A 27730-nucleotide genomic window follows, 5' to 3' on the forward strand; every position below is an offset into this window, starting at 1 on the left:
CTGTGTCTAACGCTTGAGTAAGGCCTTCTATGCTCGAGCAGACTGCGTGAATATCAGTCCGAGAAAATGAAGTTTTGAGTCACTTTTTCTTATCGCTCTCTCTCTAAAACTCTCCAAAAAGCTTATTCTTGAGCTCCTCTCTCTACAATTCATCTTCTCTTTTAGATTTCATCTAGATTCATCCTCCTTTTCACCCTAATGCCTTTGGGAAGAAGGTAGAGCTCATCAAGATCTACATTTTGATCCGAATAGAAGTGGGTTTCGGCATTCTTGGAGTTTCTCTCTTGTTGGGTTCATCTTCTTCTTTTGAGGTAGGGATTCTTTCTACACTTTCATATGATATTTAGCTTAGATATTGTCCCTTGTGTAACAATGAATGATTTAGGGATGTTTTAAACAAACCTAGGGTTTGGGCTTAAAATACAAATATGGGTTTTGGGTGTAGGTGAAATTAATGTTTGTGGGACTTGAAAATGATATTGTACCATATCTAATTTGATGATTTTGGCACTTGGCCTATATTTGGAAAAAAAAAGAGAGGGTAAATTGCCCTAATCGAACCATTATTTTTGTACAAAAATTGGAAGTGCAAAATTGAGAGAGAATTGACATAAATGGTGAAATTGGCTATGTATGAATTTACTCTCGTGAAAGTTTTGAATAAACTATCTGTTGAGATTGAATATCTGTTTAGGGATAATTGTGGTAGGCTATCGGTGGAGAATAGCTTTGGATTATTATAGAAATTGTATGTGGATTAGGTAAATTGAAATAAATTAGTTTGATGGTTGTCATTGAATATGATCGTGATTATATACATTGTATATGTATGTTTGCTTGGAAGTGGAAGGGGATGTGCTTTATGTTTGATTATCCTTTTAAATACATTGCAAATGTATGTGTGTTTGTTTGGGAGGAGAAAAGGGTTGGACTCCACGATAATTAAGTTGGCCAGAGTGTTCTGGGTAAAAGTCCCGAAATTATACAAGGATGCCTAGTTCGCGGACGAAATATCCGTAAAATGGCGATTGTAGTGTTTGTATAGCCTACGTTTACATAGGTCTCATCTGACGGTTGCCCGCGAACAAAATACCCGTGAAATGGAAATTTGAAGTGTCTTATGCATATATGTGGTATGATTTGAAATTTATTGAGTTGCAGTCTCAGTTTGATGGTTTAGGTATAATGATATCGAACCATGACTAGAATAAAAGTTGAAAGTGAACGGATTAAGGTTTTAAATTGATATTTGATGAATATTTGGGTAATCATGAAAGGTTTGACCCAAACATTATTTATGCACTTGTACTTATATCTTTGCTAAGTTTCATATATCGTGTTAGATAGTTTCTACTAGACTGTGGCTCACCCTATTTAGGAATAACATTTTCAGGTAATGAAGGCATGCCTCCTCCAAGACAATAGCATTTGATGGACCTTTGAGAAGCAAGAGCTTCATGTTTTGTTTATTTTGCATAGCCTAGGACTAAATTTGTATGAGCGAAACTTATTTTGTTGTAACCAAGTTAAGGCTTAGAAGGGTGTAAGCCAATAGGGCATTTAATTTTGTCAAACTCTTTTGTATCTTTAACTTCAGAAAATGAAAGGAATATTCACTCTGATTTATGTTATCTTTTAACATATGTTTATGGATGTATTTATACTTGTATTTTGGGGCGTGACAAGCTCAATTCGAGGCACCAAGGATTTCCCTTTCTCTATTTTCCTTTCTACATCACTTCCCAAATCTCCCAACCAAATACAACGTTAATAAAGTAAATAGAAATTGTAAGGGGAATGACTAAAGTAAAATTTTGGTAAAAGTATGAGAGTTAAAGTGAAATTTTGGTAAAAATGTGAGAGGTAAAGTGAAATTTTGGTAAAAAAATGTCAGGATGTTAATTTGACAATAAAAATGTCATATATATTTTAAATGATAAATTTTATCGACTTTGTTGATGATAGATAGATAAATAGAGATTGTAACTTAACTTGGTGTTATGATTAACTATTATAATTGAAAATAAAGAGATTAAAGTAATATTTTAATAAAAATTCAAAAGTAATAAATATAATTTATCTGTTTTTTACATGCAGTCTACCCTCAAAATGTGAGTGTAATTTACCTACAATTAAAAAAAAAATCAAATTTATTTTATAGAACAAGTCTAAAAATAAATAAAAATAAAAATTTTATTTTAGTCAATAAAAACTTTCCTTCTTTTAACTCTGACATAAAAATTCTCTTATTTGTTTATTTATTTTCATCATTTTAAAATTTAAAAAATAAATAGTTTTTTTTTAAAAATATTTAAGGGTGGTTTGGAATGATATAAATAAGTGTACTTTTTGACTTTTTATGAAATATAAGTTAAGGTCAAGTTTGGGAACTTATAAAAAAGTTAAAAAGTCAAAAAGTTACTCAAAAAGTTAAAAAGTTAACACTATTCACCAAAAATCAACAATTACGGCTGCACAACTCCCAATTCGAATTTTTCCTTACAAATCAATTTTTACAATTTTTTATTACACATTTTTTCATAAAAAGTCAAAAAGTTAACCCAAACATCCATATTTTCAACCTCAATTTTTTAATCTAAAAAGACAAAAAATATACTTATTTAAGACATCCCAAACAATCCCTAAATATGAGTTAAGTTTGAAGTTATGTCACTTTAAAAAAGATAATGTAACTTTAATAAAATAATTGACTTTTTTAGGTTAAAACAAACTCCTCTTAAAGATAGGACGAGGTATCACATTTTTTTTATTGCAGTTTCACCCCCAATACCTTATTATTTTCATATCTCACTCTTATCTTATCTAAAGAACTCTGCAGCGCGATTAGGGTTTCGAATTAGCCGGCGCGGAGAGCTACTTCAATCAAAAAAATGACGACAGTGGTGCCAACTTCAGAGGAAGATCCGGCTCTCTTCGTCGTCCGCTTCACATCGGAGGTTTCCTGGGCCGATGCTGGTCCCGAGGTATCCCTCTCTCTCTCTCTCTCTAATCCTTCAGAAGTTTGAGGTTTTATATGAACTAGTCCAATTCTTTCATCAAAATTTTATCAAAATCTTTTTAAAATTCTTCTCCAATGCTTTATCTTTTTACATTTTAATCAAATTCAAATTTGATGAGTTCTTAATTTCATGAAAAAAATGACTTTCCCTTGATTTGATGAACATTTGATGAAAGGATTGGAGATGATTTTTGAGTATACTATTGGAAATGTTGTACATTGGGTATGAAAGCCAGTGAAATAAATAAGGAAGCTCTCTTAACATGTGCCCTCAGGCCACACATTAACAAGACCATTTAACAAATTAACAAACTACACTTCTAAACAACTGCTAATTCAACTTCTAAACTACACTGCATTTACTTACATGTAGTCAGAATTTTGTTGCTTTCCAATACGGTTTACTTAAATCTCTTTAATTCTCGTAAAAATCAGTTTTTGGTTTTCAATTGATAGTTTGGATCAAGTGGGAGGTTTTGATGATTGTCCATACCTAACTTTTATTTTGCATTTCGGAATTCAATTGCTCTTCTAGCTAAATGTGTACACAGAAGGGGAAGTAAAGGGAAATGTGTAAATTAGGAGGGGAAGGAAAGGAGGGGGGGGGGGGGGTTTCGTACTGGTGTTTGGTTAGATAATAACTATAAATAGAAGAGAGGTGTATAAATCAAATAAGTGACTAGCATACAAATTGAGGGATGTATTGGCATTAAAAATATATAAAATAACCAACAACTCACTTCCTCTATGCTTTCTCCCAACTTTGGAGCAAACAACGAGTGCTCAAAGTGTATGCCATCTCTCTCATCACAACCCCTCCATATATTTCCCTTCTTAAAAACAACCAAAACAAGGTGAATATTAAACCCTTCCATATGTATCCTTCACTTACCCCTAAAACTCCCCAACCATAGTGTAAGGATTTCCTTTTTTCTTTTTTTTGTTTAGTCTTATGAAAAATGTACTTGTATAAGAGCTTTTGTTTTGTTTATTCATTTCTTCTTTTCTTTTTTCTTTTTTGAAATGTCAATTCGATATGTTGAGGTTGTTGGAATTTATTTATCTATTTCTTTATTTTTGTACTTCATTATCAGGTTGTGGAATCACAAGTGAAAAGACTATGCATTGAGGCACAAGAATGCATAGTGATGGGCAGATGGTTGGATTTGGCATCACTTATGCTCACTTCCGCTGACTTGATATTTTCTAAAGTTTCTGATAAAGGTACAACTTGCACTAATAGATCATTTTATCACTCCCATGGTGATCCATGCTAACAAGAAGGGTTTGAACACCACACGTCAAGCAATTAAATGTGTTTCTCTGATGAATCTTCAAATTCTACTTGCTTTTATTGAGATGCTGTTATATGGTCATGAAATGATGTACCCTGCTTGCATTTATTATATAATGACATAGATGGAACAATTTGTTTACTATTGTCCATTTTTTAAAAGATAATTTGCTATAATATACTGAGAAAAGATGAATTATTTCGTTGTTGTAGTTTGCTACACGTACTAATATGTCTGGTTGCAAAGCTGCAACTTTTGAAATTTTGCTCTTGAATCCACCCTCCTACTCTCGTATGCATGTCCTTTTTAACTATTGATGCAGGGAGGTTGTTGATTTTCTCCCATTTGATGTAATTGTCAAACCATCAATGGTGGAATCCTACTCTCGTATGAATGTCCTTTTTAACCATTGATGCAAAAGTCTGGTGATTTGCCCCTATATGATGAAATTGTCAATCCATCAATGATGGAATGGTGCTACGTTTGTGTGTGCATGTATTTGGCTTTCTTATGTGATACACCATGTTTCACTATGCCATCCAATGGGCTTGGATCCACATGTTCTAGGAAGAACAAACATGGCCATGGACACAAACGCGAACACGGCGGTTTCAAAAAAATTAGGTCATAGACAACAATTTTTTTTATTGTTATGTGTACAATAATATAAATATTACATTGATAAACAATCAAAATTAAAATTAATTTAACATAACAAACAAACTAAATTTAAATACGTCAGAGACTAGATTTGTGTTGCATTAGGCTCCAAGGATCTTTAGAAGCTGATCTCTCTTTCTTTGTATAAGATCGCCTTAACTCGCCCCTTTTGCTCCTGGTGTGGTGGTCTCGTGCCAGCTTAGTGCCTACCATAGCTTCCTAGAAGGGCTTAGCCTAACTATGTACAATTTTATTTGATCTAGGTGAATATTGGTCTATCGACTACATGGTTGACATAGAAATATTGGCATTGGGATAATGTACGTGTGAGTGATAATTGTTTCTTATAATTTCTGGGAGAGCTCAGTCAATAATATCATTGTGGTGTATTTGTCTGTAAAATGATATTGTTGCTGATGTCCCATTTTTGTTAAAGTCATTTACATTTGCTTATCTGCTCTTGGGATCTCCTACTGCAGATCTTGAGTGCATCTTCACTGTTATTTGCAATCTTGTCACAAAGCCTGAAAGTTTGGATGAATCATTAGAGATGGCAAAGCTTATATCCACAAAAATCACCCAACAACCAAATGAAAAGCCTGCCCTGCGCTTGAAGATGTAATATTAATTGATGATCATGATTTCAGCTATTATGGTCCTTCGAATGCTACATTTTACGTCTACTTTTACTCTTTTTGTTTTTTGTCAGCATGTTCAATCTGTACAACCTACTGGAGAATCCATACAGCCGATTCTTTGTTTACATGAAGGCCCTTGATTTGGCAGTCAATGGAAAGGTCTCTGAACATATTATATCTTCTTTTAAAAAGATGGATGATTTCTTGAGAGAATGGAATATTGGGATCCAGGATCAGAGGAAACTCTTTCTCACTATCTCTAATATTTTGAAAGATAGTAAAAGGTATAATTGAAGGTGTTCCTTTTAAGTTGAAGGCATAATTATTCTTTTTGTTATGTTTGTTTATTGTTATCAAAAAGTTTTTGTTTGTTTTTATTTGTATTTTCTTAAGGTGAAAAGTGCAAATAGTTTTCTCTGTTCTGTTTGTTGTATTTTTTCTAATTTATTTAGTTAATCTTGTTATTAATTCCAGCTCGGCAAAGGATTCTTTCAAATTCCTGACTAAATATCTGGCAACTTTTTCTGGTGAAGATGCACTTACTATGGGTGAAGCTAAGGAGGAAGCTGCCCGCACTATTATAGAATTTGCGAAGGCACCTGATATGTTTCAGGTATTGCAGTCTAACTGAATATTGAATATGGAGTTTATAGGTAAAAAGGAGGTATTAGATAAGCTTTGATTGATAGGTAGTCATTAAAAAGAGGTGGTGGTTGTTTATTAAAAATCGGTTAATGCGGCTGTCGGTTATTAGCAAGGGACTTTAGGTGTTGCATATTTTAGGGTTTCCACTCTTTCTACCTTCTCCTTTTATTTTTTGGGGGAAATTTGTGCATAGTTTGCACCAAATTAAGGAAATACTGACTTGTTTTGCATTTTTTATTACAATTTGGTCTGTACCTAACCTTCGTCCCTCCAAAAAATGAAGATTTTGTTTTGCACTTTTTATTTGTGTCCTGTTGGGGCTGCAACTCGTGGGGAGGTAGGGGTGGTGGTAACATTGAGTCCTGAAGGATGTTTCATGTCTATACAACTATAATCAAGTTGGAAGAGATGTGGAACCTTGAAAGTAGGACTGGTCGTGGGTTGGTTGTGGTCGCGGAACCTCCAATCCGCCATCCGTCTGCTGGATTGACGGATTGGAAAAAATCAATCCGGCGGATGTGGATTGAACGGATTGGCGAATGGATGCGAATCGGTTTGGCGGTTTAAAACTTGCAAATTTTCAACGTAATTCAACATGTGCACTTCGTCAAAAAAAAAAAAAAAAAAAACGTGTGCACCTCCTTCCTCAACCACCACGTGTGCAATGCATATATAAATACTATGCAGTGGTCAAATTTTCAACATACAAGTTCTGTTTGGCCGTGCAACTCACTTTTTTCACCCTGTATTGAATCATAAAATCTAATACAATTATCTCATATAAACATATGAGAGCATTATGATATCCATAAATTTTGTATGATACAACCACCCAAAATAAAGTATTACAATCATCCAAAATAAAGTATTACAGTCATCCAAAGAAAGTTTTCAAACAAGTCATATTTTAAAAATAACTTTAAAAAAAAAAAGCAATAAAGCCATTTATTTCCTTGAGCCAAACCATGAGCCATCTAAACGTGCATAACAAAAAAATGAAATTATTTTATAAAAAAAAACACTAAAAAGTCTTAAACTTAAAACAAGTAAATTTTATTAAAACTACTCTCCGGACTTGGGCTTGAACATGAACTTGATTCCGAAACAACTACATATAACACATAACACAACAAAAACATGTGAAGTGAAGATAATAAATTTTAAATAATATAAAATAAATGAAATTTTAAAAAAAATAAATCATTGTATATATTATCCGAATCATATTGTTGTTCAAATTCATCAACATCATCCATTGCTTGTCGAAGGCATATTGGAATGCTACTTCGAAGCCAATTTTGTGTACAAACAATAACCTCCACCATCTTGGGAGCTAGTGAACTACGAAATGGATCAAGTATATGACCTCCTGTACTAAAAGCCGACTTAGAAGTAACAGTGAAAACAGGCATTGTCAACACATCTCGTGCTATAAGTAATAATACTCTATATTTTGTTGCATTAACCTTCCACCACTCCAAGATATTAAATTGAGCATTTGTCCCACCTTTCTCAATATCACTCAAATACTTGTCCAATTCCGACGTACTCCCAATACTACAAAATTGTCCCTCCAAAAATGAGTTAAATTGAGAAGTGTGGATCATTTTCATCTATTACCACATCTATTGTTTCATTTACATTGAAGGCATGCGCATTTGTTAAATCAAGCGTAGCATAATGATTATGTAATTGACTCAAACAATTTTTCACCTTGTCTAACATTTCTTTCACTTTCACCACATCCCTACCAAAAATTGTTGAAAAACAAAATTGCAAGTATGTCATTTTTCTTCGAGGATGCAGTACAATCGCAACATACAAAAGGAGATTGATTTTATCCCCATTTCCCCAATATTTGTCAAACTTCTCTTTTATTTTCTTTGCCATTGAAGACAAAATAGAATCATTGTCTTTGATTATTTGTCCAATCATGTTTTCAATGACAAAAATTATCGTGTAGAATGTATTTGAAATAACAAATAAAGACCCAGAAAATATCTTTGTTGCATTGTAAAACAGTTTAAGAAATTTCAAAAACACCTTGCAATTATCCCAATCCTTGGCTGGAGGCATCTCTTTCCTCTCACCCCCTTCATTATCTAAAAAGTAGTGTTTATAATTGTAGTCCTCCTCACCCATTCTTTGAAAAGCACTCTCAAATTTTTCCGCCCCCTCCAACATAAGATATGTGGAATTCCACCGTGTTGGCACATCTAGCCACAAGAGACTCTTACTCTCAATTTTCAAACTTTCAACATACTTTTTAAAAGTGTCAAGGCGGTTTGGAGAAGACCTCACATATCTCATTGCATGCCTTACATTTGCTATGCAAGACTTAAGATTCTTCAATCCATCACTAACAATGAGATTTAGAATATGCTCACAACAACGCAAATGTAAAAAGTCATGGCCCAAGAGTTCCCTTCTACAGTTTTGTAGTTCGTTTCAAGAATCTAATGGTTAGATTATTAGAACTCACATTATCAACAGTTAAGGTAAAAAGGCCATCAATGTCTCACTCTTTTAAGAGTGTCTCAATTTTTTTACTAAGAGTTTCTCCTTCGTGGTCTTCAACTTGACAAAAATTAAGGATCTTCTTTTGTAACTTCCAATCATCATCAATGAAATGTGCTGTTAGACACATATAACACAAATTTTTGTATGAAAGTCCATGTGTATGTGGTAAAGCAAATTCTACGCCCCTTCACAATTTTCTTCAACCTCTCCCTTTCATTAGTGTATATGTCTATATGTCGTGATGGGATCCTGAACTTGGGTTGCATGACATTACGAAACCTCTTAAAACCAACCCCATCCACAAATTTAAAGGGCAATTCATCAATTACTATCGTCTCGGCAAGATACCTCTTAGCAACTTCTATAGAAAATGATGTAGCTACAACATCAACAACACCCTCCCCACCAACTTCTCTAGGTTTAAATCCCAATGTTTGTTGCCCACGAGTATCCCTATATGGATACTTTGTACAATTTTTCAAATGAGTTAATAAATTACTTACTCCATAACTCTTAGAGCCTGCAATATATTTTTTCTTACAATACTTGCACATAATCCTATCTTTCCAATCAATACCCTTAATCTTTTCAAAATGATCCCAAAGCTTTGATTGTGTTCTCCAATTACTACTACTTTTGGCCAGGGGTGGTCTAGGAGGGGGAGCAGTAGGTTGGGTAGAGGGGTCAATAGAAGATTTAGGCTCAACATTAGGATTCACAAAAAATGCTTCTTCACTTGGACGACCTATGACCAAAATATTATCAAATAAACTGTCAAAAACCAATAAAAAATCATTCAAAATATGCTTTTGAAATCCATGCTCTGTTTTTCTTTATAATTTCAAACAAGATGACATTTATGGGTGACACATGCTTGCATGAATAACAAACATAGAAAAATGGAAGAAAAAGAGAATCATGGTAGATAGGCAATATACAGTGTAATAACAAAAATGACAAAAAGGACAACAAGGCGGACTAAGTTTAACCAATATATAATGTGCACTCAACTGTTCCTCAATGTCAACCAACCAATGTAACAATGCCAGCTGTTACAGAATTTTACGAAACTCATAAAAGAATCTGTTTTTGTATGTCAGTGGTCCTATTGTGCATGGAGTGATCCCATCAATACCAACTCTGGTTGTACTCTTGCATTTTATTGTTTTGCTTATTTAAATTAGCTTATAAATCAAAATTTTAGTTCCCAATTCTTCTCTCCAAATATCTATTCAATATCTCATTAATTTTCAAATTGGGTGTTCTTAATGAATTCCTGAAAACAACAGATTAAAAAAATATATATTGTCTGATGGCAATAAGAATGTAATAGATAAAGATTAACAATTCCTTGCAGTTGAATATAGAGAAACTTTCAGCTATGGAGTCTTTAATGTTATAAGCATTTTAAAGAAGTCAATTACATTATTACAATTCAATTTTCTTCTTTATCTCCATTTCTACTATTTCTATATGATGAAGCAACAAATGGGTATACCTAGCAAAAATAATCTTAACCAGCAATAAGTCCCAAAACCAGAAGTGTTGTCTCAGTTTTCACACCTTTTTTTCTTCTTCTTATACTAGACACCATACTAGGATACCACTCATCATATCACTTGTTTTCTCACTAAGTTTTATCATATTTTTTTGGAAAAAGAAACCAAACCTCTCTGGTTTTCGAACTGTAAGCTTCCTCTCTGTAAGCTTCTTCTCTCTGTAAGCTTGTGTAGAACCTCTCTGGTTTCAGAACTGCAACAAAAAATAAAAAATAAAAAACAAAACAAAACAAAACAAAAAAACATATTAAAGATTGAGGAGAAGAAAGAAGAAGAGAAAAGAGAGGTTTACCGAATATCAACAAAATAAAAAATAAAAAATAAAAAAATAACAGATTAAAGAACAGAACCCTCACACTTGGGATCTCACCACCTCTCTGGTTTCAGAACTGGAGCAAAAAAAAAGAAGAACAAATTAGAGATTGAGGAGAAGAAGAGGAAAGAAGAAACGAGAAGAATGGTTTTCAAACTGGAATTAAAAAAAAGAAAAATAAAAGAAGAACAGATTAGAGATTGAGGAGAAGAAGAGGAAGAGAAAAGAAGAAGACAAAGCAGAGGTTTTTGAACTGGAACAAAAGAAAAATAAAAAATTACAAAACAGATTTAGAGATTAAGGAGAACAAGAGAAGAAGAGGAAAGAAGAAGAAAAGACAATATCTCACCACCACCACGATCGTCGATCCTCTTTCTGTGGAAGAATGGGTTAGGGTTTTAATATGAGATTCTCAAAAAAGGGCTGGGGGCGCAAAAAAAAAAAAAAAAAAAAAAATCATCGATCGCCTATTGCTTTTCAGTGTAGATCGTCGTCGCCGTCGGTAGATGGGTAGGGTTTTGGAGAGAGAGAGTCTATCGAAGAAGAATGGGGTTAGGTTAGGTTACTGAGTCTAAGATCAAAAAAAAAAGAGGGGGGGGGTGTAAAAAAAATGGAGACAAAAGCGGACGGGTTGGGTTCAACGGGTATAATGGCGGATCAACTGCAACCTGACCTGAACCAGCGAAAACACAGAATCTAGGCCCGCATCCGCCCGCACGTGTCACACATCCACCCAAATGTGGTCGGGTCGGGTTTGGCCTGCCGACCGGTGGATCCGCTGATCAGCCCTACTTGAAAGAGTTAATGTCCAGCACAAATGTATGTGAATGCTTTTTGCGTTGCAGCCCTTAAAAGTAGAATTAGCTGCAATGTTCTTAAGCCTAGATAAGCTAAAGAAGGTAGCCATCATTTTTAATTTCAAATCTTGTAGACCTGATTAGCTTTTAACCTTTACATAATCATGGCTGCATGTTTCAATGATATCAGCTCTTAAAATAGCTGAGTAAATGATTTTGTGATGTTTGAGCCTTGTTGGTGCTATGCTAGGAGATAGAAATAACAGAGCTGTGAGAATAATTGAAAAAAATCGCATGTGAACAAGCAGAGTTTGGGATGAATTTTTGGGGGGTCTTTGGATGAAGGTGCAAGGTTTCTTTAACATTTTTTTAGTCAGTCCTGAACATGTTTTATATGCTGAGTGATTTGTCTGTAGGCATCATGTTTATTATTATTATTTTATTTTTTTGTTTTTTTTAAATTTGTGGTTCTAGGCTTGTAGCATCAAAATATTCTTGTAGCTTGGTTGTTCTTTTGTTCAGGTGTTACCATACTTTTTAGTCTTCTTTAGCCTAGATTATACTCTAGCTGTTTTTGTAATCTAATTATCAATTCTTTGTGGTGTTTCAATGCAGTGCGATTTGGTCGATATGCCTGCTGTAGCACAATTGGAGAAAGATGCTAAATATGCATTGGTATATCAGCTTCTGTTGATCTTTTTGACACAGAGGCTGGACGCATACTTAGATTTTCAAGCAGCAAATTCTACTTTGCTGAAAAGCTATGGTAACTAATCATTTTGGCTGCATTTAATTTTGTTGGGATTTGCCTTGCCTTAGTACACCAACCAGGCAATACCTTGACCACAGACCTCACCGACCAGGGAGGTCAGATATTATTAGGTAGCTGAGCTAATCTAAACATTCTGGAGTATTTTCTTATTGTTTATTTAATTTGTTCCTTTTAATGGTGTAGGTCTTGTCCATGAAGACTGTATAACAAAGATGAGGTTGATGTCATTGGTGGATCTTGCCTCTTCAGAATCTGGCCAAATTTCTTATGAATTAATCAAGGACACTCTTCGAGTAAAATTTCTTTCCCATCCCTGCATCTGCTGCTCTGTTACCTTGTGCACTTTGTCAATACAATGATGCGTGGTTACTTTGCAGATCAATGATGATGAGGTGGAAATGTGGGTAGTCAAGGCAATCACTGCAAAGTTAATTGATTGTAAGATGGATCAGATGAATCAAACTGTAATTGTAAGGTGCGTTGTATGGTTACCCCTCTGTGTGTGTGTGTGTGTGTGTGTGTGTTTCTGTTTGATCTGATTTATGAAGTTCAGCATTGACTGATGAATAATAACACTATTTGGTGTGTAGCCGCTGCACTGAGCGCATGTTTGGGGAGCATCAATGGCAAATCCTTCGAACAAAGTTAGCAACATGGAGGGTAACAAGTTTTTTCCTTTCTATTTATTTGTTTGTTTCTTCTCTTTTCCCTTTTTTTTTTTATACTAAATATATATATATATATATATATGTGTGTGTGTATGTTGTGCTATGTTGCATCATCTGGATCTAAGTTTTGATAGTCAAAAGTGGGCATTTGGTTTGTTGTTACCCAGTAATGGTCAGTTAAGCAATTGATTTTATAAGGTTTTGTTTATTTGCCCAGATTAGGCTGGTGGATAGGAAATAGAAATAAACCTAATGTGCTTTTTTGGTAAAATTCACATAGAAGTATGCCAGTGGCCTGAGTAAAGCCAAGGAGACAATAACATTATATCCTTTGTGGTGTGGCTAACTCCCTATGAGGTATTTATATGAATTTCCAACGTCGAAGGCTTTTGATCAATTAGAAGTAAAAATGAATAGAAACATAGTACCAAAAAAGGGTATCCAGTCAGAGACGAAAGGGGAGGACCATATTCTTCCTTAATTTGAAAGTTACACCTATGCATTAATTCCTTGGCTTTGGGTTTGAATATTGGCTGGATACAAGCTATTCGACAAAGTGTTAAAATGTTCTTTGAACCTGATAACGATAGATTACACGAAGCTATTCTCTCTCTCTCTCTCTCTCCCTGTAACATCTTACTGTAGTAACTGTACAGATGGTTCTTCTCTTCTTTTTGTTCAGATCTAATTAGATTAGAGTTTCAGATTGGAAAATTAACTTTTATTTTCAAATTTCTGAAAACTCAATGCTATATGATTCTCAGATTCCAATTGCATGAATTTGTTGTTTTTTTTATTTGTGTTAAGAAAAATTAACACTGTTAACTATTGTTGGAAGTCAGTTTGGTCTATGGAAAATTGGTAGTCAGAAACAATAATGAGTTTTGTTCTAAAAACTACATAATTGAAATTCATTGTTGGCTAATAAGTGGTTTTTTTTTTTTGTTTTTTTTTTTGGAGAGGGGGGGGGGGGGGGGTTCTTATGCCACCGTACTTGCAACCCTAGTCCCATCATGAGCATGTTCTAGTCTGGTTTGCATGTCTGTTATTCATTTCATATGAAAGTCAATTTCTTATTGAAGTTTTAACCTTGAATGCCCACTTTTTCTAGGGTAATATTGCGAATGTCATCAGCACGATCCAGGCCAACAAGATAACAGAGGATGGCACACAAGCAATGCAAGGCTTGACGATACGTTAAGATTTCTCAGCGGCAATGTATCCTTGTTGTTCAGTGATCGGTCAACCTTGGGGACAGGCCCAAACTACACTAGTTTCATTTGTTCTTGTGTTTAGTTGGAATTGAGTTGAAACGAATCTTGGAAATTTTGGCCTGAAATAATTGAGTTCCAGGTGTTTTGTTAATGGTTTAATGTGCTACATTTTTGAATTGGCTACCTTTGACGGTGATATGAAAGTGGTGAATCTTGATTTAGCTATTTATTTTCTGGCATAAAATTTGTTATATTATATAGAAATAGATCTATAAACATCACTAGGGCGACTTGTGATCTCTCTCTGTTGGGTGATGTTCATGCAAATTTCGAGTCTGAGAAAAACCAAAGTGCCCCTAGTCCAAAAGTGCCCCTAGATAGATGCCATTTTAATGTCCTTCATGCATTTAAGAGCTATTCACCTTATTTGTTTTCAGTTTTTCAAAAACACTTTTCAGAAAATTTAATTTTCTTATTTTTCTTTTTTTTTTTATTGAAATTTTTAAATATATTTTTTTAATTTTTAGACACACTTAATATAACTACACTTAAAAATTTTGGTAAAAAAAATCTTTAAAAAATTCACTAAATATCAAAAATATATAAAATAAAATAAAAACTAAAATTCAATATATTTTTTATATTTTTGTGTATTTATTAATTTTTTAAAATATTTTTTCATAAATATTTTACCATTTAAATACATCTAAATAAAGTGTATCTAAAATTTTTTTTAAAAAAATGTTTAAAATTTTAAAAATATTCACTAAAAATGAAAAAATACAAAAAAACAAAAACTTAATTTTCAGAAAATTAAGTTAAATGCACTGAATGGTTCTACAAAAGTAGAACGTAGTGTTTGTTTGTACAGCAAGTAATGCTAAGTTTGGGAACCTCTTACATTAGTCAAAAAGTTAGTAAAAAACAAAAATCAAGAAGTTACGAAAAAAAAAATTCTTCTCTACTTTTTACGTGTTTTTTTGTATAAAATTAAAAAAAACATTCTAAACATATTAATTTTTTTTTACTTCATATTTTAGTGCTTCACATTTTCGCTAAAAAGTTACCAAAATAATATATTTTCAAAACAATTTATTGGAAACTTTCCTAATGGGGTACAAATAATAGTAAATTAAAAAGGTCTTCTCCCTTGATTTCAAAGACCAAAATGTTAGTTCAAGGATATCCTCAGATCACTCAAGTCATGCAAGAAATGTCAAATTACAAAACGACCAATATCATTACTCTGTTTCTTTCTCAGCGAATTGCACTTCAACATAGGGCTTTAGAGCCGTGTTACATTTCGGATTTGGGTCCTGCTTGTAACTGCCTCCTTACCAATGCAGTGTAAATACCATCCTGCATGAGAAGTTCATCGTGGGATCCACTTTCAGCAATCATACCATCTGATATGACCGCGACCAAGTCCGCACTTTTGACAGTTGACAGCCTGTGAGCTATAACAAGAACTGTCCTGCCCCTCATCAGAGAATCCATGGCATCCTATACAGCATATTCGAAATTGGTCAGTTGAAATGTAAAAGGAAACGAGCCATATCTTGGATAGGCGGCTAAAATATAGTAACTTTGTCACTTAACGCTAGAAAAATAAAATAAAATAAAATAAAAAGGAGATGTTTGCCAAGACAAATGAGTATCGGCTTTGAGGGAAAGAATATCTGGGCAATGCAAAAATTGGAAGGACAAGATTACAAAGAAGCATCCAAGTATCGGCTTCTAGACTCTTTTTTTTAATTTTTATTTTCACCACTACTAAATAATTGTTATAGAATGCGGCAACCCTATAAGTCATCAGCTTGAATGCATTTCTTTGATTACATGAACTATTCAAAACACTAGCAGCCGTGTGTACAAATTGAAAAATATCTCCTCACCACCGCCATCCGTTTTCACTCTCCTCCATCTCCTCTTTCCCATGGTTTCTCTCTCCTCTCTTCTTGTTTGAACTGAGATTTGAGAGTCAAATAATAAAATTGTGTGGTTCTCAGATTTGTGAGAGAGGAGTTAAAACCGTCTGCAATTGTGCTAGGGTAGGGTGTTAAACTGATGAATTTGGACAGTTGATGAAGGGCTAGTTGTTGTTGTTTTTTGCCCTAGTAAGCATGACACAATTTCAGATTAACGTTCACACCAAATAGAGTGCTCACATTATGATATAGCATAGATAGTATAGATGTGAATTATTCAAAACATGTGAATCTCACCTGGACTAGGAATTCACTCTCAGCATCAAGAGCGCTTGTGGCTTCGTCCAATAGCAGAACTCTAGGGTTCATCAAGAGTGCTCTTGCAATTGCTATTCTTTGTTTCTGACCTCCGGACAGCCTCAACCCACGTTCTCCGACAACAGTTTCATATTTTTCAGGAAATGCTGCTACAAAATCATGTGCATTTGCCATTTTCTGCGTCATTACCAGTCCATCAGCATGCACAATCGGAGTTTGCAATTTTTTGAGGGCGAGCTTACTTTAGAAAAGAACAAATAAACAAAAGAAAAGACGAAAGATCATGGAAACTTACAGCCACATTTTCTATCTCTGCACTGCTGGGTTTTCCATCAAATCCATAGGCGATGTTATCCTCAATAGAGCAATTGAAAAGAACAGGCTCCTGACTCACTATACTGATCTACAATTTTAGAAAGCATGGAAGATTAGGGCGTTTTAAAAACTCTACATGGTAAACTTAATCTATGATTTGGTAGAAATAATGAATGGCACATACATAACTGACATATTAATAGCTTGCATAGAATTAATAACGTTTCTTCCATGCAACAAATGGATTACAGAAACTGGAACATACTAACTTCCACAAAATTTGTAACCATTACAAATTTGGCTTAAATATGGCTATAAACATTTGTGAGGAAACTCTTCTAAGTTGTTGCTCAGTTAAATAAAAAACACATCAAAATGGGTAGGGACCTTATGATATAACTGTTTTTGGGTCAGGATGTCCAAATTTATTTAACAGTAAAGTTGATTTAAAATAGGTCAATGTATTTAAACCGTGTATGCAAACCAAAACTCAGGCACAAGATTACCTTTTTGTGTAAATATTCATGTGATATTTCCGCAAGGGAAACCCCATTTAGCAAAATCTTTCCTTTGATTGGATCGTAAAACCTTTCAATCAAGTTTGCTATTGTGGTCTGCAACAAAGATGTACATGTAATTAGCAATGTAAAATGTTTCCATTCATCTAAAAACTGGCAAGAACAAAATACAAGCTTTAGATTCTCCATAAAGGAAAAAACACGGGATAATAATGATAGTTGTAATACTTTTCCACCACCACTTGGACCAACGAGTGCAACTTTGGACCCAGGTCTCAGTTTTAAAGTTATCCCCTGCAATTCAAACAATGTTGTTAGATGGAACCAAGAAAAATAGTGAGAAACCAAACGTTTTCATCATAGAAAACATTCACATATTACGAGAATTTCTAAATATACTCATACTATGCTTGAGTTCATCTTGTAAGTGGAAAATGATAATTAATAAAACTAAACTCATGATCTGATATCAGTAAACATTAACACTTAAACAAGACCACAACTGAGTCAGGAGAAAGAAAAACACTTTTGCTTTATATGTTTGTTGTAATAAAGTCACACCTCATGTGAAACTGACTAAAGTTGATACCTTGAGCACCATATGACTTGGGCGAGAAGGATAAGCAAACCAGACATCATCTAGTTCAACATCTCCATCTGGATTGCTGCACATATAATGGCAAAACATAAATGGAAAAACTATGGTTTCAATCTCGGTAAGAGAATCAAAACACTGTGCATTTAGAGAGAGAGAGAGAGAGAGTCACCCTATAGGGCATTTATCTCCTGATTTTGGCATGCTAGACACACGATCTAGAAGCTGAAAAACTCTCCTACTAGCTCCAGCAGCTTTCATTGCAGTCGTATATAATCCAGATAGTGAGGATACAGAAGACCCAACTGCAGGTGGAGAGTTTAGCACATTGAAGGTCAAAGCTCCCATATTACTGCCAAATTAAAAGCAATTAAATATTTGAATTTTACTACCTAAACACTAATTAATAAGAAAAAAAAGGATCAAGGGGAAGTTAATTCTCAAATTACGCCTTAATTAATTATGACTTAGGATATACTACTGTTGTGTTTGATTGGAGGATTTGAGGAGGGATTTGGAAAGAGAAATGAAAAAAGTAGATGAAACGTGAATAAAATATACCTACATTTCACCTAATTTCATACCCCTTTTCTCATTCCCTTTCCAAATCTCTCCCCAAATCCCCCAACCAAACACAGCGTACATGAATATTTTTTCATCATCCAGTTCTACTTAGGGCGACGACTTCAATAAAAGTAGTTCAACGTGCCTTTCCCCGTGACTTGAACTCGCAATTTTGTTAGTTTTGCTCTTTACCTTGCATCACCATCAACTTGGATAAAATGATCCATCCATATTGCAGCATCTTGCATTCACCACACATGGCCAAAACCTCAGCGATACATTCTAACATCTTGTTCTCAATAAAGCCTCCTCTAACTTCTCATGAATAGATTTGGATTTGGTTCATTTTATATTTGTGTGTTTCCATCATCTGTCTCCACATCCATATTTGGCTACACTCAACTCACCGCAATCGAAAATAACAAAATCACTCAACTGTTGACATGCTTGGAACAGAAAATGGCCTCTTGCTGAGATTATGAATTTCATGAAGTTTTCTTTTTTACATATTCAATAAACTTCATTTGGCCAAAATTCATGGAGTAAGTTTCAAATTTTAATTTTATTTTATTTACAACTAAACAGATGCCAAACCACTGGTAAATTTTACAAGCAATAATCACTGAGGGAAGTACCTGTGAGGCTATAAAGAATGAAAGATGTAAGAGATCCTGCTGTCATGGAACCCATTATTGTCAAGTACGCTCCATAAATGACCACTATGATAACAGATAAAGTAGAGGCTGCATTTAGCCCTCCAAAAAAAAAACCAACTATTTTCTGCAGTCACGAACAGTGAAAACTCAAAGCTTAGGAACTTTCTCATTAGAAACATCCGAAGAATAGAATTAGAAGGGAAAGGGGAGCATAAATCGCATCGTGGAACTCACGGCTTGTTGAAGTCCAAGCTGCAGGGTCACATCAACTTTCTCTGAGTAACTTGAAATTGTATAAGCTTCTTTGGCAAAAGATCTTACAGTTCGAACAGCCCCAAACGATTCCTAAAATAACCAAGAATGTCATTAAATGACCCAACAGTTTGACAAACAAATCTTCATAATAATGAGTCATTAGAATGTCCAAAGAATCAATAAATGCCTTCATATATATATATATATATATATCAATGTACAGAAAAAAGAAAAGAAAAGGGAAGCTAAAAATGCAAAACAGTTAAGAATTACATTAGATTAATGACAAAGAACATCTAATCAGACCTTGAAATCTTTTAAGGAGATTCTTACACCCATTTCACAAACGACTTTTTTTTAGATTGTTAGCGGATGATGCATTTCTCTATGTATTCAATCCTGCTATTATATGTATTCAATCCTGCTATTATAATTCATCTAGCAAAGAGAAAAAGGAATCCATATTCAAGATTAAAGTTGGATTGTTTTACCGATAATTTGGGACTACTGGTTATCCAAATCCTGATCATCTCATCTAAAGCAACACTTTTTGTTAAACGTACGCTTATTAAAGGAGTCTGATCTTTCCACTTCTACAAACACATAAACTAGAATAAGGAAAGATTAGGAGTAGAAAATAAGTTAAGTTTTTAACATTGCATTAGTTTTGAATGCTAAATGGTTCATGAATCATTTGAATCGTTGTTAACAAAAAGCGCTAATACCCATACAATTTATGATTTTTTTTTAATAACAACAAAATTTTATTAAAACGGGAAAGAGAAAGAGGACAAGAAGTCCTCATACAAAGAAAGAAAAAAAGAAGAAAAAGCAAAACAAAATCGCAAAACTCGTAACCCTAAGGATGGCAAACAGCAGCCCAATCCCTAGAGATCAAAAACAAAGGGACTCCTTTAAAAGGAGGAGATACAAATGCCCAAAAAGGGGCCAAATATTCCGCCCTATCCCACAAAGCCTCTACACATACTTCCTTGCCTTCAAAAATTCGAACATTTCTCTCCAACCATATAACCCAAAATATAGCAAAAACAATGCCTATCCACATTGTTTTGGCTTTCTTGGTACTCCCAAACCCATCAAACCGAATAAGAAGCATATGCATACACTCCCGTGGAGCAACCCACTGCACATCACATAACCTAAAAAGACGCTGCCATAATACAGCAGCCACTGGGCAATGAAGAAAAAGATGATCCGCTACCTCCAAATTTCTCTTGCACATCACACACCATTGGGGGCATAGAGAGTGATTAGGTCTTCTCCTCTGGAGAAGATCATTAGTTGTAACACCCTTTTGAGCCAAAGACCACATGAAAAACTTCACTTTATGAGGGACACCCGCTTTCCAAATTTTCTTATGAAAAGGGAACAAGGGAACCGAGGGATTATGTTTTGGAACGCTTGTTCTGATATATGGTACACTTTCATTCCAAATCAGTAAATTTACTGATCCAAAGCATTCTAAAATCTTTTTCCTATCTATTTCCTAATAAGTTAAGTTTTTAGCATTGCATTAGTTTTGAACGCTAAATGGTTCATGAATCATTTGAATCGTTGTTAACAAAAAAGCGCTAATACTCGTACAATTTATGTTTTGGAACGCTCGTTCTGATATATGGTACACTTTCATTCCAAATTAGTAAATTTACTGATCCAAAGCATTCTAAAATGTTTTTTCTAATATTTTTCATAGGAGAAAAAAAATCAAATATAATGAAATAAAATCTGGAGAGAGTGGAGTTTTGGAAAGACAAATGTGAATATGGTGGGGAGGGGGGGGAGAATAATGCTCCAAAAAATGTGTTTTTTACATGATCAATTTGATATCACTGTTTCATTGGATGTCTATTTTTTGACAAAATATTTCTCTCACCTTAAATAAATTATAACAGTGTATTTTATACAAGCCTGTCCCTACTATACCACATCTAAAGTATGTGGCATACCATGTTTCCGTTGCCATTTCTTGTATAGGACCGATCCGTTTTGCTGATAACATCGATTTGAATGATCAATAGAATCATCAATGGAGCTTCTGATATGGCCCTTTGATGGGCTCCAGATAAGCTAGTGTATGCATCCAAACCCTAATACTACTATTTAAAGTTAAACTACTTTACTCATTAAAAAGTTTTGTTTTGTCCATACTGGTATAATTGGTGAAAATTATGTGATTTCTTGACTTGCTCCAAAAGAAAGAAAAAGTCAGACACAAACCTCGGCAATTGAGGCAGCTACTGCAGCAGCAGCTTGAGTTTTGTGTGAAAGTTCACGAAGAAAGCGCCCAAATTTACGCACAGCAACTGAAATTACAGGCACAATAACCAAGGCCAGCACTAAACAGGAATGAAACATTCAATTAGTGTCCTTTAGTTGAATGAACATAGAAGCAAGCAAACTCTTCTATTCAAAACCAATCACTCACATGTTAACTTCCATGATGAGGAGAGCATGAAGACAACACCAATAAGTGCAGTAGTTAGATTTCGGAGTGCCTCAGAAAGGTTGGTTGTTGCAGCATTTTTTATAATTTGGGTGTCTTCTGATAGCCTGCTCAGGAGCTCTCCTGTCCGGGTAACATCATAGAAGGCTATTTCCTGTGGAACATGTTAGTGACAACTTTTTAATCAAAGTTTCAAATATAAATTTAGACATAGGAAAATAATTTCAGTAAATTCTTTAAATTCTTTCCACGATTTCCAAACAGCAAACTTGCTTCCAAGTACTTCAATAATGGTAAAGAAGTTATTCAGATTGACAGTGCATATGGCAGATCCAAAGTATTAAATCCAGCAGACCAGTTTACACAGTGGTCAAGCATGTAATATCACAAATGTCTCATATGAATTTTATAAAAATAAGCATTGATGGACCCCTCACTTGCTGGATAAGGTGACTAAACAAGTCCCTCCTCAAACGAGCAACAACCCTTTCACTTGCGGAAGAAAATAACCATGCCCGAATTGCTGTGCATATAGAACTGCAAAAATGAAGAAAGCAAAAAACCAAAGTTATTTTGTGTAATTGAAAGTAATTCTGATCAAACAATAAACAAACCAAGGTGTGTGAAAAAAAAAAAATACAATCATGAATAGTGGCTTATAGTAGAAAAGCTAAGGTGTAGTAAAAAAATGCCGGCTACATGATTTTTATAGCTTTGGACAAAGAGCTCAGTTCTAAATAAGTATATAGAATAGGATGATGAAAATCAGGTGAGCTTAGGGATGGCCATTTTATTCCGGTCAGCGGAGACCCGCCCATACCAGCCCGAATGAGGTGAATTTTACCCGACGCGACACTTACGTTGAAGCAGGGGTGGATTATATTTTAGTCACCCGCAACGAGAGTGGGGCGGGGGCGGGTATCGCCTCCCTCAATCCAAATCTGACCCGACATAATTAATAATATATATGTATATATATAATATAATTAGATATAAGAAAGGAATACTAAAAGTCTATGGTTCTGTTTAAATATAAATAAATAATAATCTTAAAAGTCTCACTGTTTATATATATGGAAACGAGAAATTATTTATTGCGTTACGAATTTAAATGGTTCCCAATTTTTTTGGCTATTTGAAATGTGGTCAGGTATCCGCAGGGGCAGGGATGGGATTGAAAATTTTCAACCGTAACGGAGTTGGGACGGGGGCGGGGGATGACAAACCCGTCCCGTGGCCATCCCTAGGCGAGATGAAAAACACATCCATTAAGTATTGTATAGTGTCACTGTAAGGCTATGTTTGGATTATGGATTTAGGTAGGGATTTGAAATGGGAAAGGAAAAAGGTGTAGAAAATGTAAATGAAATATAAGCTATATTTTTTTTCACCATTTCCAAATCCATGATCCAAACACAACGTAAGTAAACATTATTACAATAAGAAACATGTTTATTAAAATCATAAAATGCCTTTTTTACGAGTTATCATTTTGCATGAAGTGTTAAAAACAACTATTCAATGGTGGAAAAACACAAAATGCTCTTTTCAAATCCTATCTGATATAAAACCAACCCATTCAATTTCTTTAGGACAAATGCTACAGAATCATCTCACACAGTAAGATAGTGAAAACCAGATAGAGTTGACTAATATTTTCACAGAGCAAGCATGCATATCAAACAAGAGAAGAAGAAAAAAAGGGAAGAATGGTTATACCCAACAACAACAATTAGCAGAATAACTATTACGGTGCCCTTGACAGCATCCAAAGCTTCAGCTTGATCTTCAGGGGTCTTTATATCTCTTGATACAATGTCTATTATCATTCCGCCATATTTTGGCTGCAAAACAAAAAATTTGACAGGGAAAACTTCATGATATATACCAAAACAGAATTAATTAAATACTAAATTTACTGTTCAAATTATGGTTAATTTCATAATCTCATATATACTCTATTAAAATGTTGTGAACTTCACATAGCCATGTATGAGGTGAGTGCTCTCTGGGAAATTCTCATAATTCAATCATTCACTCACTTGAGTTATGTTAGGGGCCATTGGAAGTGTTAGAATCTAACACTCCTCTGCACGAGCAGCCTGCCACATGATAGAGAGATGAACAAGACGAAAAATAGTCTTGGGGGCAGAGACTTGGCCCAAGAGACCATCCAAGACCTAGCTCTGATACCATGTTAGAATTTTGGAAGCATCCAACCAAAACAATTGGTAATAAGTGGAGCAGTTTCTCGACTATATGAACCAAAATTGGATGGATTAAAGAGGCAATGTGAAGCAAGTCTCTAAAAAAAAAAATTCTCTGTGAAGTGTGGGAAAAAAGTTTGATTCAAAGGACAGTCATTTTAAGCAAATAGACGCAGAAGTCAGGTCACTATGCGGTCCATTCCTGTCAACACCCTTCATTAAAGGGACTAAAACTAGGTAATGGCCTTCTCAATAGCCAAAATTCAGTAAACTTATTTAAGTATAAACTTCCGTGTTACAAGCTAATTAATCTAAGGACCTACAGTAACAAATCATGCACCTTCATTTTCTTTTCCATTATCTGAGGAACTTCAAAAGCTTTGAAACTCAAATGCAAGGTTTCCCCACATTAACCTAAAGTCAATGCTTAAAATAAAGCATTGGAATGGCATGATTTGCACTCACCATGATAACACAGTCTGGAAAAATAATTGGCTGCCTTGGATCTCAGGGTTCACCTTTAATAGAGAAGGTAGAACATTAAGTGGATGAAAGAGCTAAATAATGAACCTCTACTCTTAAAGCTTGTATTTTGAATGTAGAGGGAACTATAAAGAGCAAAGTGAGACTTATACAGTTCCTAAAGCGCATATAAGTGACTTTGGGCTTGTAATTTTCTTTAGAAGCCATCTTATGAATACGAATTTGAAAGGACTTCGACATACAAAGCCAATCTATGGGGAAAGTAAATACCTACTTGCAATCTTTGGTACCTATCTGAAAGAGAACAATTTACACTGGTATATACATTTACCGTAAAACTGATATTGGTGTTCACTATCCTTTTCACTCAAAAGCTGTAGATAATAATTTTAATAATTGAGAGAGAGAGAGAGAGAGAGAGAGAGAGAGAGAGGAGGTATGACACCTAACACAAAAAATGACTTACAATGAGAATACTTGTTGTGGATGCAATCAGAAGGGCAACAGTGGCGATAATCAGATTTCCTGCATCAGGCTTCGCCTGTATATTGGGGGATGTCAATAACTTAATATACTTCACTAACACGGCTCCACTTTCAAGGGCAGTCAGAATTGATTTTTCACTTACCAGTTGAAATATTCTACAAAATCCAACATTTGCTGCCTGAATTTATCCAACAAGGTTAACTTATTAGCAAAACAGTGAGGACAGAGCAAAATGGAAATGCAGAAAGTAACAACACAAAAAGCCATCACCTGTATTGCATCTCCATGCTCAAGGTCCGATGGAGGACCATCAGCCGAGCCATCGTCATTTGCCTTCCTCCGTGCCTACAAAAGAATTCAGGCACATTTGCCATCTCATAACCCAATTGAAAATCAACTCAATACTCTTCTCCAATTCAAAAATAATCATATTCCGATTAATCTATAGGAATAAAAAAAGAAGTGAAAAGAAACATACATTTCAAGAGTTGGAAACCAAACAAAAAAGCTGTTTTTGAATCGTAGATTTGAGGAGAGAAAAAAAGGGGAAGGGAAATGTGAATGAAATATAAAATAAATTTTTTTCACATTTCCCTTCTCTTTTCTTTTCACTCCACAAATCCCTTCTCAAACATAAGATCCAAACACAACCAAAACTTAAAATTAAACTAGGAATTAAACTACTACACTCAGTATTATAGCCATGGAGGATTCAAGAATTGGTAAAAGGGGAATTCCTGCTTTTCATGATCTCAGGATCAGAACAGAACAATTCCAACTATTTTTGTAAAAGGAGGAAGGAAAGTTAGGAAATTCATGTTGTTCACCAGACACTGTAAAATTCCGAGATCTTGACTAGGGGTTTTATCAGAAAATGGGAAATTCAAACAGAGCAAATTGAAACGACTCATATACATAACTAGGAATGCAATCATATTTCAAACAGTCCAATTTACAAGCACCATATATGCATGAATTTCCACATACCCATAAAACCCAATAGGTCAAGAATAAACTCAAAGCAAAATAAACCCATATTACAAAGATGAATTTCTAACAAAACAAAGGAAGAAAACAAAGTTTTTATTATGAGATTTACCTCTTTACTCAACAGAGAAACTCTCTCACTGCCAGAGGACATAATGGATTTCGAAGTCCAATCCAAGTGCTGCTTTTTACCCATAACGAATTGTAACACAGAGACGAAAAATTGATGTTGGGAAGTCTACGGATATATAATCGATACAATAATATATCTTCAGTTCTGACTTGTGAGAGAGAGAGACTTGTGAATATTTTTTCTGCGGGAATGCGATGAGAAAGTCTTTGTCAATGATGGTGGTGCTGATGATCGACGAACAATAAACAAAGATTGGAAACAAAGCTAACTGTACGGGAAAAACTCAAGCGAAAGACAACTTTTCAAGGAGAGAAGTGGCAATCATCTTTTTGAGGAGTCCTTCCCTTTGCACAAATAGGGTCTCGCACTCACACTCTCTCTGTCTCTCTCTAGCTCTCTCTCTCTCTCTCTCGGTTACGATATTGCTTATTTCTTTGTTTCAAAATAATAGTCTCTTTTAAAAAAAATTAATTTTTTTTAAATTATCTTTTGATATTTTATTTTTTAAAAAATATTAATTATCATAATTATATTAAATTTAAATAAAAGATAAAATAAAAAATTTATAATATTTGAATTCTTAATTTTTGAAAAGGTATTAATATTTTCAGATAATAAAAAAATATAATAAGATACTAATATTTTGGGATGAAATAGATTTTTTTAACTGATTAATTAGTTTAATCATTGGGTTTTGAGGGAATTTTATTATTTGGTTTGATTGCAGTATTGGGGGAGTTGTTATTTGGTTATACATTATTTTAAGTTTATTAATCGAATTTTTTTATATTATAGTCTTACCTTTTGAATATAATTACCATTAATGATAAAATTCCAAGATTATAAAACAATAAAAAAGTAAATTACATTCATTTAACTGAGATTTGAAAAAAATACAGTTAATATCATATTTTTTACATAATTATACTAACTTCCCTATAATTTTTAATTTATACAATACTTAAATCTTTTCTTATTAGTAATTTGTGGATCATATGGATAAAAAAAAATGAAATTGTTACATCTTTTTATACTAAAATGTATATTTATCTTTATTTATTTCAATATCTTTATCATCGGTATAAATTTTAGTCGTTTTAAACTTCATTAAAAAAAAAAGTTGGTATAATTATAACAAACTTGCAAGATTGGTTATATTTTTCACAAACTCGTGGGAAAAAGGCATTGAAGGGGTGGGGAGTGGTGGTCTGAGAGAAGGGGCACTTTGGAAAAAAGTTTAAAAAGTCAGTTTTTTTATTTTTTAATTTTTTTAACTCAAAAAAAACTAGCTTTTTTAATCAAAGAAGCCAACTTTTTTGCTAAAAAAGTCATTAAAAAAGTTATTAAAAAAGTCAAAAAATTAAAAAGTTAATTTTTTACTAATTTCCTAAAACACCACATAGAGAAGCGGATGCTAGTTGTAGATGATAGAAGTATGTGAGTTAAAGTTTTAGATAAATTTTTTATTTTATATTTTTTTTAAATGTCATTTTGCGATCATGGTAGGTGCACTAAAAAAATAAGGGGAAATGCCAGAAAAATTTAAAAAAAAAAAACAATTTTGAATTTTAAAGTGAGTGACCTTAAAATTGTGTGTATGCAAATTTTTGATTAGTTAATTATCATTAAAATATATGTCTATCCTCTCAACTTCAAAATCGTACTTTTAAACTTTCAATGATAAAAAAATGATATATTGCCCCTTTTGGTGAATCGAAAAT

General features: G+C 33.9%; 2 protein-coding genes across 2 annotated transcripts; one reads left to right on the plus strand and one right to left on the minus strand.

Annotated features, from left to right (window-relative positions):
• The first annotated feature begins 2745 nt into the window (after positions 1-2745).
• LOC114271752 (uncharacterized) lies at positions 2746-14325 on the plus strand. The gene is made up of 10 exons (XM_028213383.2): positions 2746-2984; positions 4114-4243; positions 5454-5592; positions 5684-5896; positions 6087-6225; positions 12062-12212; positions 12402-12511; positions 12596-12693; positions 12809-12878; positions 13998-14325. The coding sequence occupies exons 1-10, from the start codon at positions 2892-2894 to the stop codon at positions 14085-14087; spliced, it is 1233 nt and encodes a 410-aa protein (XP_028069184.2). The 5' UTR covers positions 2746-2891; the 3' UTR covers positions 14088-14325.
• Positions 14326-15177: 852 nt separating this feature from the next.
• Positions 15178-26458, minus strand: LOC114271757 (ABC transporter B family member 27). Its single transcript, XM_028213396.2, has 17 exons — positions 25989-26458; positions 25160-25234; positions 25032-25067; positions 24870-24944; positions 23433-23557; positions 22151-22250; positions 21696-21867; positions 21488-21606; positions 19229-19339; positions 18974-19118; positions 17947-18079; positions 17769-17844; positions 17408-17473; positions 17168-17275; positions 16642-16749; positions 16326-16523; positions 15178-15603 (listed from the first exon to the last, which is right to left on the minus strand). The coding sequence occupies exons 1-17, from the start codon at positions 26070-26072 to the stop codon at positions 15397-15399; spliced, it is 1938 nt and encodes a 645-aa protein (XP_028069197.1). The 5' UTR covers positions 26073-26458; the 3' UTR covers positions 15178-15396.
• Between the last annotated feature and the right edge of the window lie 1272 nt (positions 26459-27730).

Source organism: Camellia sinensis, chromosome 4, assembly GCF_055761805.1.
Source record: "Camellia sinensis isolate YWXY chromosome 4, ASM5576180v1, whole genome shotgun sequence".
NCBI lineage: Eukaryota > Viridiplantae > Streptophyta > Magnoliopsida > Ericales > Theaceae > Camellia > Camellia sinensis.

Excerpts from the sequence above, each read along its gene's own strand:
- LOC114271752 (XM_028213383.2), top strand. The coding sequence starts at position 2,892 with ATGACGACAGTGGTGCCAACTTCAGAGGAAGATCCGGCTCTCTTCGTC. Across the intron at positions 6,226-12,061 it reads AGGCACCTGATATGTTTCAG|TGCGATTTGGTCGATATGCC; the intron begins GTATTGCAGTCT and ends GTTTCAATGCAG. Across the intron at positions 12,213-12,401 it reads TACTTTGCTGAAAAGCTATG|GTCTTGTCCATGAAGACTGT; the intron begins GTAACTAATCAT and ends TTAATGGTGTAG.
- LOC114271757 (XM_028213396.2), bottom strand. The coding sequence starts at position 26,072 with ATGGGTAAAAAGCAGCACTTGGATTGGACTTCGAAATCCATTATGTCC. Across the intron at positions 18,080-18,973 it reads CATTCTTTATAGCCTCACAG|TTGGGTCTTCTGTATCCTCA; the intron begins GTACTTCCCTCA and ends CTCCACCTGCAG. Across the intron at positions 17,276-17,407 it reads GTCCAAGTGGTGGTGGAAAA|ACCACAATAGCAAACTTGAT; the intron begins GTATTACAACTA and ends TCTTTGTTGCAG.